Source organism: Erigeron canadensis, chromosome 1, assembly GCF_010389155.1.
Source record: "Erigeron canadensis isolate Cc75 chromosome 1, C_canadensis_v1, whole genome shotgun sequence".
NCBI classification, from domain to species: domain Eukaryota; kingdom Viridiplantae; phylum Streptophyta; class Magnoliopsida; order Asterales; family Asteraceae; genus Erigeron; species Erigeron canadensis.
Window position 1 is genome coordinate 32,306,003 of NC_057761.1, and position 10,657 is coordinate 32,316,659.

The 10,657-nt window shown below is 34.4% G+C and overlaps 1 protein-coding gene across 2 annotated transcripts; it reads left to right on the top strand.

Moving 5' to 3' along the window:
* The first annotated feature begins 374 nt into the window (after window positions 1–374).
* LOC122602713 (kinesin-like protein KIN-UC) lies at window positions 375–10,611 on the top strand. Of its 2 annotated transcripts, none has more exons than XM_043775305.1 (23): window positions 375–460; window positions 671–875; window positions 1,902–2,002; window positions 2,188–2,310; window positions 2,422–2,607; window positions 3,155–3,376; window positions 3,444–3,594; window positions 4,226–4,375; window positions 4,585–4,673; window positions 5,254–5,466; window positions 5,585–5,719; window positions 5,813–5,947; window positions 6,074–6,253; window positions 6,347–6,526; window positions 7,125–7,250; window positions 7,327–7,455; window positions 7,541–7,676; window positions 8,579–8,671; window positions 8,787–8,912; window positions 9,148–9,273; window positions 9,717–9,860; window positions 9,952–10,080; window positions 10,251–10,611. In XM_043775305.1, exons 1-23 carry the CDS (start codon window positions 389–391, stop codon window positions 10,397–10,399), a joined length of 3,300 nt encoding a protein of 1,099 aa, XP_043631240.1. In that variant the 5' UTR covers window positions 375–388; the 3' UTR covers window positions 10,400–10,611. The 2 variants fall into 2 exon arrangements, with proteins under 2 accessions (XP_043631240.1, XP_043631245.1); XM_043775310.1 differs by having other exon boundaries at window positions 402–589.
* The last annotated feature ends 46 nt before the right edge of the window (window positions 10,612–10,657 follow it).

Genomic DNA, 10,657 nt, shown 5'->3' on the forward strand with positions numbered 1-10,657 from the left:
AAATATTTACAAACTATTAAAAAGGTAACTATGCATGTTGTTGGTGACATTATCATTTGCTAAAAAATCCGTTAAACCTTTTAAGAAAAGGTGGAATTGAAAGAGTCTCACCATGTTCTTTAACGTTGTTACTAGCTATTGAAAAAAACATAAAGTTAAAATGATTAGAAATATATGATAAATGAAAGTTAACAATAAGTTTAACTATATATATTTAAAAAAAAAAAATTTGTGCATTTTTAATAAATTTTAAAACAAATAACAGGAAAAATAACTGCACAATTTTGTTAGTAAAAAACATTTACCTTGCAAAAATGTCAAAAGTATGTAATGTCATCTTCCAAACAATTTATACAGAAAACAAACAAAAAAAATTGACCACAAAACAATGGAAGGCGGGAACACACACTCTCTCTCACACACACGCACCGCCGTCCCTCTCGCCGGCCGGAGTTTCAACGTACCTTACTTTCTCTCTCTACCTTTCACAGTCACAACTATAATATAATTCATTTGTTTAATGCTTATGCACACTGTTCCTATCGTGCCGGCCTCTACTTTCTCTCTCTATATCTCAACAGCTATGCATGTACACATTCATTTCTATATCTATATCTATATATAAATATATATATATATATATATATTGATTTATAGTTTCTCTCTCTAGGTTACAGATTGTGAAGAACAACAATTAATGGCTTCCGGTACCAAAATGTTGAACAATAGGCACGTTACGCCACCGCCTGCCGGTAGAAATGTTTCCGGCGGTGGCGGTGTTTCCGTACGGTCTAAAACGCCGTCGTCTTCCGGCTCTAGACGCTCCGTTACGCCGAATTCTCGTTCATTCACTCGTCAGAGTGATGATGATGCAGGTTGATTTTTATTTTATTTTTATTATCGATCTGTATATTTATCCGAAACGATGTCGTTTTCGTGCTTAGTTGTGTGTGCATTTTGTGGATAATGTGTAACTGTAAGATACTCATAATGTATTTATTTCACTGATAGAAATTTTATTTTGAGGACTTGTTTAATTTGTTTTACTACAATTTGTATCTATATATAACATTTTCCTAATTAGAGGAACTTTTTATGTTTTTGACAAAAATAAAAGTTAGTGATTGGATTTTTTTTTAGTTATAAAAAGGGTAACATCATGACAAAAGTTACTAAAAAAGAAACATAATATCTAAAAAATTTAATCAAGTAATGTGTATGTAAATGTAGAATGATTTTTTGGAAACTTTTATGCTCTAGGGAAATAGGTAACTAATTTGACAAAGAGAGTTGCAGTTTGACTTTTCAGGTCAACCATGAGTTAGTTTCCTTTAATGAGTGAAGAACAAAGTATTATGCACTAACAGGATTTTATAACAAAGTTACGAGTAGTTACCTTTTGGGGTTTATTATGTCTCATAATGAACAATGTCTCGTTGAAAAGTTATCTATATTCTTTTTGCGAATTGCTTTTCGGGTGTACTTTTACATCATTGCATTTCTGTTCAATGGAAAGAAAGATAAATAATCTGCTAGCAAGTTTTGACAATATTGACCAATCCATCAATAGATGGAGTGGTGCCCACTACCAATGCAACTTGGGCCCACATGTGAAGTTGAGAGATGCGGGTTCGATCTTTAAGGATGCTCAAATCATGTGAGTATTAAGTGAAGATATTTTACCGTCATCACATTTCTTAAGGGGTGGGATGATGGGGATCCAATGTGGTTTTGGGGAAATGGTGCCCTTCTTTACCCATTTTTTTTTCCAGTTTTTAACAATACTGAAAAACATTTCGTGTGTGGCTTAAAGTTGTTTGCTAAATGAATTATGAGTATTTCCTAGGACTTGTGATGTGTAATAACACTTTTGGATGTTTTAAATTTTGTTTTTGCCACAGAATCTGGAAGAGTGAGAGTTGCGGTTAGACTGCGACCTAAAAACACAGAGGACCTAAGTTCAGATGCTGATTATTTTGACTGTGTTGAACTACAACCTGAGGTAACCATTATATTAAATTCTCAAGAATTTCAACTAATTTTCTATATTGTATACCATATCCCACATTCTGATCTGAATTGTATGTATTGTGTAACATCTCATTTCACTATGTATGGTCCATGGTTTGTGCAAAGAGCATTCTGTTTATAAGTTGAAATTATATATGATTACCTTCCCTCGTGCAGCTTAGGAGGCTGAAGTTGAAGAAAAATAATTGGAGTTCTGAGGCTTACAGGTTTGATGAAGTATTTACAGAATCTGCTTCCCAAATGCGTGTCTATGAGGCTGTAGCAAAACCTGTAGTTGAGGTAAGTGAGATTTGCTTACTTTTCTTAAACTGAATCATATTTCACAGTTTGACAATTGCACAGGTGAAATAATTTTTATGTAATCATTCAAGTTCTTGATTTGATATGCAGGGTGTGTTGAATGGGTATAATGGAACAATTATGGCTTATGGTCAAACAGGAACTGGCAAAACTTATACACTTGGGAATTTGGGGAAGAATGATGCATCTCAGCGAGGAATTATGGTTAGGGCTTTGGAGGACATTATTTCTAGTGCATCTCTAGCAAGTGATAGTGTGGAAATCTCCTATCTGCAGGTATTATTAAAATTTAATCTTCTATGTTATTGCTTATTTTAAGAAGCTCAATGTTTGTCCCTAAGAATGACCATTTAATGCGATTATTTATTCACTGATGATGAGATGGTCCTGTATGCATACTGTTTTTTTTTTAAAAGATAAGTTAATACTACATCCACACATAATTAATCTACACAATATTTACAAGTTTTTCCACCATGGGACTTGAACCCACAACCTTATGGTTGGGAAGTCACCTCAGGTACCACATGAGCTAAAGCTCAAGGGCTGTATGGATACTTTTGGTTTCAAAATCATTGAGTCTTCACGGTTTGAATGCGAGACTATGGAAGAGTAACTTTCTATAGGTTGTTAGAGTAAGACTTGCATTTATTATATAATCAAGACCATACAGCAAGTAGTAACTTTTTACAAGAACATTCTGTTAAGAGGTAAATTGTTAAACCAAGTATACAATATACAAATTTATGAACCGCTACCCTAGAGTCGTTATATTGCATATGCTGTTTCGAAAAGTTGATACATGCTCCGGTTGTTGTAACAGATCTATATGGAATCTGTTCAAGATTTACTTGCACCAGAAAAAGTAAACATTCCAATTGTTGAGGATCCCAAAAATGGGGAAGTGGCAGTACCTGGCGCAGCGGTTGTTAAAGTGCAAAACATGGACCACTTCTTGGGTTTACTGCAAATTGGAGAAGCAAATCGTCATGCAGCAAACACAAAGATGAACACTGAATCTTCTCGCAGCCATGCAATTCTGATGGTACATTTTAGTGAGAAACTAGAACTTTTGGTATCTACTTATTAACCCACAAATGGTTATTCTGCAGGTATCTTTTAGAAGAAGTGCTAATGATAAAGAAAACAACATATCTTCTGATGATAGAAGTGTGTTAGTTGGTGGTCATGTGATACCGACTATTCGAAAGAGCAAGTTACTTATTGTTGATCTTGCAGGATCTGAGCGTCTAGACAAATCTGGTATGTTGCATAAGAGCTCATATACTAGAAGCATATTCAGAATCCAAAAGAGTGATTAGCTTGTAGAACCATGGTTCTGAGAAAAGAAGCAAAATGAATACTACACTTCACAAAAATGTGTGGCTTTTTTTTATGAGTAACAATCGCAAGCTTGTTGGACAATTTGTTTTCACTTTCCCACCATTTGTATAGCTCATTCTCTTGCAAAACTAATTTTTATGCAAAATCAATGATTATTTTGCAACAAATTACCGAGTATGATGATGGAAAGGTCATAAATTGTCTGCTTGGTCAATATTTTAGGTCTTTGGTCTTGTATGTTTTTTTAAACTTGGTTACTTTTCAGTATAATGTAGATTTTACCATATGACGATCAGAAGAGTTAATTGCTCTAATCCCACATGTATATTTTGTTCTATTTCCTCCTTCCCTCTATGATAGTTAGCACCATATCAATGTAGGCTAGCTACATTTAAAAACCTGCAATCAAAGAACTATATTATTCTGATTGATTTTAAGTTGAGATACATGTAGGTCAGTTAGATTCTATCAATACAACAATCACATTTTTTAAGCATGCCTTTTCATATTAGCTGCTTTGAAACTTATACTATGGTTATCCATACTGCAGGAAGTGAAGGTCACTTGGTTGAAGAGACAAAATTTATCAATCTCTCTTTAAGCTCGCTTGGGAAATGTATAAATGCATTGGCTGAAAATAGCCCTCATATACCCACTAGAGATTCTAAGCTAACGAGACTGCTTCGTGACTCATTTGGAGGTAATCTGCCCAGATTCTATTTCACTTGCTAAGATAGATTATATTGTGAATATCAGTTGTGTTAGTATCTAATGTACCATTTAATCTTTAATGATGAGAATTGAGATCCAAACTTTGCCCAATGGTGGTTTGCCTTATACTTAGTATAAGTGTGTTTTCATTTTTCTTGTGTAATTAATTCTTGCTACTGAATTCATGTAACTGAGCAGGCTCTGCTAGGACCTCTCTAATAGTAACAATCGGCCCATCCTCTCGGCATCATACAGAAACCGCAAGCACCGTAATGTTTGGACAACGGGTTAGTTGGATTTCCAAGTGGTATTACATTTCTGCTTCCTTTTTTTTGGAAACGGATTACATTTCTGCTTATCAAATTGCTTTGTGAAAGCTGTACATTTCTGACACATTTGGTCAGTTTGGGCTGTGATTTGGTTCAAGTACATAAATTCAGTTAATGGTGAACAAGCCAAATAGGCCAAACGGGTTGAAATTTAACTAAACTTTAAATATAATCATGCAAGTATACGACCTTCTAAGTTTTTTTACTCAAAATTTATATTATTATGGTAATGATATTGGTTTTGTTATCATATGCTTTATTAAAATAACAAAGGAAGTGTCTATCGCCGACCTGACCTGTTTCAATCCATCCTAAAAATTATCCAATTCAACCTAACCTATTTGGACACGATTCCCAAGCCGCCCAGCCTAGACGTCATGTTGCCTTCACTCACCTCTACTATTATGTTATTTCATGTCTTCCAAATGCACACACACGTGTATGTATACAAATTGAAGTATTTTAGTTCATATTTCTGCTCCTCTATACTTTAATTATTAATATTCTCCTTTTAAATTTTATTATTCTGCTTGATCAGGCCATGAAAGTAGTAAATTTGGTAAAGCTGAAAGAAGAGTTTGATTATGAGAGCTTGTGCCACAAACTCGAGAATCAAATTGATATACTTACGGAGGAGGTAGATAGGCAACAAAAATCTAGAGCAGACAACACTTTAAAATTAGAGAATGATCTTAAAAAGTGTCAAAGTAGCTTCAAGGAAACAGAAAAGTCTTTAATCGCAAGGTGTGAGGTACATTACTTTCTTTATTTTTTATCCTTTTAACCAGTCTTCCTCAAATTAAATCTCCCTCTACAAGTCAGCCTTTGATATCCTTAGACTCTTCTGCTTGTTTCACACTTTGACTCAGCTTCTGGAGAAGGATAAATCTCAATTGGAATCAAAACTAAAAGATCTTCTTAAGGAGTTGAATTCCCAGAAAGATCATAATGATACTGTTTCTAAAGAGATTGAGCGTCTAGAAAGAAGCTTAAAGAATTGTGAGGTAATCAAAATGTTGGCTATGTTCAATATACGTTGAGTTGCAATTCTGACTTTCTATCTATCAGAATTCTAAAAATTTGACATTGACTTGCAGTTGCTGGAGAAGGAGAAGGACAATCTGGAATCAGAAAATAAAGATTTTATAAAGGAATTAGATTTTCAGAAGAATGAGAACAATTTGATGCATGATAAGATTGCACGTCTGGAACTCTGTCTAGAACAAAACAAGGTGTTTTTTAGTTTTTCAAACTTAGATACTATAAACCAGTTGATATATACATTGATACAGATTTGTAATTTCTACATTAGTTAAGGCAACAATATGAACGCAAATAGTTACACTATTCTCTTGTAGCAAAACCAGGTTGAAACATCGACATACCAAAAGGTACTCGCAGATACAACCCAAATGTATGAGAAGAAAATCAGCGAGTTAATGTCACATTTAGAAGTGGAGCGAGAACGGGCGAGCAGTGTTGAAGAACAGTTGCATTTAATGAAAAATCTACTAACTGATCATCAAAAGTCAATGGAGGTTAACAACTGAATTTATTTAGTATGGGATTTTTTTTTTCCTGTGTATGTTCTCAGAAGATGAAAAGTTAACTATACCCTTTTTTTTTAATAGCAACACCAACTTGAACGTGCCAAGTACCAGAAGGCACTTGCAGAAACTACTCAGATGTATGAGCAAAAGGTTACGGAGTTGGTAAGACAAGTGGAGAACGGGCATTCCCGTTGTGTTGGTTTAGAAGAACACGTTAAGTCATTAAAGGAGGCTTCAACTAGTCGCCAGACTTCTCTGCAAGTAAGTTTTAGTGCATTGGAAAAACTGATTATTTATTAGGATTATCTGATTATCCAGGGGATGATCACTTTTGCATAACTGATTATGTTACAAATTCTTCACATTTCCATTTGTTAAAAATACACTTTTAAAGTTATTATAAGTAATATAACAAATTGTTTATAAAAGAAGACAAAAAGGATAACCCACCCTGTGGGGCCACTGCCATATGGTCCAACGGCCATGGTGAAGGAGGTCATGTGTGTAAACTGCAAACAAGGGACACGGGGTTGAATTCGAGCCTGGACCCCTCTTTGCTCTGCATGTCTCAGATCGAAAAGGGGGGTTTACAAGGATGACTCTTGCACTCTAACGATGAATAAAATGGCATTTTGTTTGTTCTGTTATTTGGTATCATTTTTTTCCGAACATTTAAAGCCTCTAACATATATTATCTATCTTGAGATTCATTATGAAGTGACCTTATGATAGTGATCTACTTATTAAACATAAGGAATGATAAACTATCTCTTTGTATCTTTCTAAGAAATTTGGCATAATGTATATCTTAAATTGTTGAAGTAATTTCTATTTTTCATCTTAATTTAATCTGCTTCAGATTGAAGGACAAAATGAGATTGCTGCTCTTAAAATGGAACTACAAAAAGTTTCTCGGCTGCATGAAGTAACTCTAGGTGACCTTCAATCAGTGAAAACTGAACATAGGAAATTATCAGCAGATAAGGTAACTTGAATAGTTTACTCATGACACCTTTTCACTTAATGCATTTCAAAATTTAAATGATGAATATGCAATGCAGGCTAGATTAAGTGATGAACTTCAAGCAGTAAGAGAAGTGCTTTCACTTGAGGAAAAACGAAGAAAGGCTGTTGAGAAAGAGCTAAGTAACATAAATTATGCTGTACCTGAAAGCGAGGACGACTTTGAGGTATTATACAAAAAGGAAATCAACTAAATAACTGATATTTATCATGTCAAATATGCCGAAGATTTCATTTTTAAAGTTTTCGTAGGATAAGAGACCATCCATGAAAGAAAATATCGGACGAGGATCAAAAAATGGCTCCCCTTTGGGACTACATAATTCAAACAGATCAAGGGAGTCAAATTCCTTTCAGAGAACTACTATAGCTAAGATATGCGAAGAAGGCAAGTATTTTTCTACTAATCGACTGTATATTCTGAATCTGTAGTAACTAATTCTGATATCTTTCAAGAGAGAGAGAGAGAGAATACTAGTTAAAGTTGGTTAGTCAGCAATAATGGTTTTCTGCTTAGTTAAAAGCATAGAAAGATTCTGTAAAGTGTAAACCATATCCTTTTATAGTTTAAAGGAGGTGTTTGGATATGCTTTTTACCAAGTTAAATTAAGTTTTTGCACTTTGAAGTCGCAAATAATCAGTTTTCTAGTGTTTGGGTAAAGTGAATCTGATAGGGTCGGTCCTACCTGAAATGTCAGAAGTGCCAAATTGCAACGAAAACTTGAGTTACAGACACACCCCTCGAATATGTTAGTTGAGCAGTACTTCGGGCCTTACCCATGCTCTGATACTGATTATATGATTATTCTGGGCCTGAATAATCATTCTAAAGGTTGTTGAACAAAACCAATTTTCCAACGGAAAAAGACAATTACCTTACCAAACCTCATTTAACCCTAAACGAATGGTAGAGAGAATTTGTAAGAAGAAGAATTATTTATCTCAAAACTAAATGATTTCATTAGCAATTTCAGAATTTACACAGAGATTGTTGGTAACCTCCTCTTTGACTGATTTTGACTTCTCCAACAGCTATAACAACCACAACTACTTGAACATTTACACTTAGCACCCCTAGACTTATTATTTTGACATTTATTATACAAAACTATATAAAACTATAATTTTGCGTATCAACGAAAGACCTTTAATCGGCAGATGCACATCCAGACACTCTCTTACAGCCCGATATCACATAACTTTTGAAACCACATCCATGTAACCCCGAAAGGTTGAGGCCCCAGATTTATTATTAGGATCAATTAACTAGAACTTTTCTGCTTTCTACAGTTGGTCTTCAAAAGATTTTGACGCTAATGCAATCTGCTGATTTAGACGTTCAAACACACGCTGTGAAAGTGGTGGCAAACCTTGCTGCTGAAGGTAGGTGTTGTGACCACTTTCTGTTTAGGAGGGTTTCATAATCACACATTGTGTAATGTGCAGTACAGGTTGATGTTTATTAATGTAAGCCTTTTTGAAATATAATGTTTGGCAGATACCAATCAGGAGAAAATTGTACAAGAAGGGGGTCTAGATGCACTACTCATCCTATTGCGAACTTCCCAGAATACAACTCTACTTAGGGTTGCTTCTGGAGCCATTGCAAATCTAGCTATGAATGGTATTCCTGCATTCCTAAATTTGTAACCTCTTTATATGTGTGCCTGCCTTGTAAATTAGTTAGTTTTATTTATTTATTTATTTTTTATCTAATTTGCAAATAAAATATTTTATTAGTTTTTATGCATTTTCTAAAAGATTATTACTACAGATAGACTTTTCTGTATAGTGTTATCATCCATGTTAGCATGTTACATCCTCACAGTTTTCTGAATGAACAAAATGTTTTTGCGTAGAACTGAATCAAGCCTTAATAATGGGTAAAGGAGGTGCCGCTTTACTGGCACATACAGCATCTAAGACAGAAGATCCCCAAACTCTCAGGATGGTAGCAGGAGCTATTGCAAATTTATGCGGAAACGGTAAGTTTTGAGACATGGTAAATACTAGTTTTGTTTGCTATATTTAAATTATACGATTGTAGCTGAAATCATTGCTTTATATTAATCACATAAAGGGACACATCCATAATGAACTAAACAGTGGTAGAGGCGACATCTTCCACCCATTTACTTATAATTGGGGAGGTTGTGTTTTAGCCCAAACTTCAAGTCAAAATAATGAAAAACAGGTAAAAAAAAGTTGAAAGTCACCCATAGACTATTTTGAAAGCATACCACATTCTATGTCATCTTATTTAAAATTTACGATCATTATTGTATACTAACTTATTATTCTTCAGTTTGGCCAGCCAATGTGTAAGTTGGTTTCCTAGTAGTCATAATGGAAAGTGTCTAACCTGTGAGAACACTCTTATTTTGAATATTAATGCAGCTTTTAATTTTCTTACTATTTACAATAACAGAAAAGTTACATTTGGTGCTTACCGAACAAGGAGGCATTAGAGCACTTTTAGGCATGGTTAGGTCCGGAAATAATGATGTCATCGCCCAAGTTGCAAGGGGAATCGCAAATTTCGCTAAATGTGAATCTCGGGCAATAACTCAAGGTTTCAAAATGCACCTTGAGAAATTCTTTTTATATGACTTTAATGATTTTTCTGTTTTAAACCCAACCTTTGGATGTTTTAATTTCTGCAGGACACAAGAAAGGTCGTTCTCTTCTAATGGATGATGGTGTCCTTTCGTGGTTGCTTGCAAACGCCAATATAGCTTCGATATCAACTAGGCGTCACATTGAGCTTGCTCTATGTCATTTAGCACAAAATGGTACACTCATTTTTTATATATAAAGATTATGCATATATATTGGGTCTGAATGAAAACTGAGACCCAATAAAACAAAAACTGTAAATGGGAACTGAAAACTGGACTTATTTATATTGAGGTTATTTACTTATTGTATTACAATGTGTTCTAATGTTGCTACTACTATTCAGAGGACAATACCAGGGATTTTGTAACCAGCAGAGGTGTTAAACAACTTTCAAGAATCTCGGTTGAATCCAGCAGGGAAGATATTCGCGACCTGGCTAAGAAGATACTGAGATTAAATCGATCATTTAAAGCTGAGGTGCAACAAGAATAACACAATGTGTATCTGTTCAAATCTAACAACACTAATTCATGTGCTCAGTTGCTCTAATGAATTGGCCTTTTTCCTAGATCACTAGTGATCTGTGATTTACTTGGTTATATTAACAATGAGTTGGAATGATGTTACAATTCCATCGTGTAAAATCTGTACTGGCCAATGTATAGAACCTATTCATATCTATATTAATGTTACGTGTTGTACTACTAATGTTCCAAGACAAAATCTTCAAGGTATACTTCATTTCAGTTA

Bases quoted from the DNA above. Each gene is read 5' to 3' on its own strand.
- LOC122602713 (XM_043775305.1), top strand. From the start codon at position 389: ATGGAAGGCGGGAACACACACTCTCTCTCACACACACGCACCGCCGTC. The intron at 7,677-8,578 runs GCAAGTATTTTT...TGCTTTCTACAG, and splicing joins AGCTAAGATATGCGAAGAAG to TTGGTCTTCAAAAGATTTTG. The intron at 8,672-8,786 runs GTAGGTGTTGTG...AATGTTTGGCAG, and splicing joins GGCAAACCTTGCTGCTGAAG to ATACCAATCAGGAGAAAATT.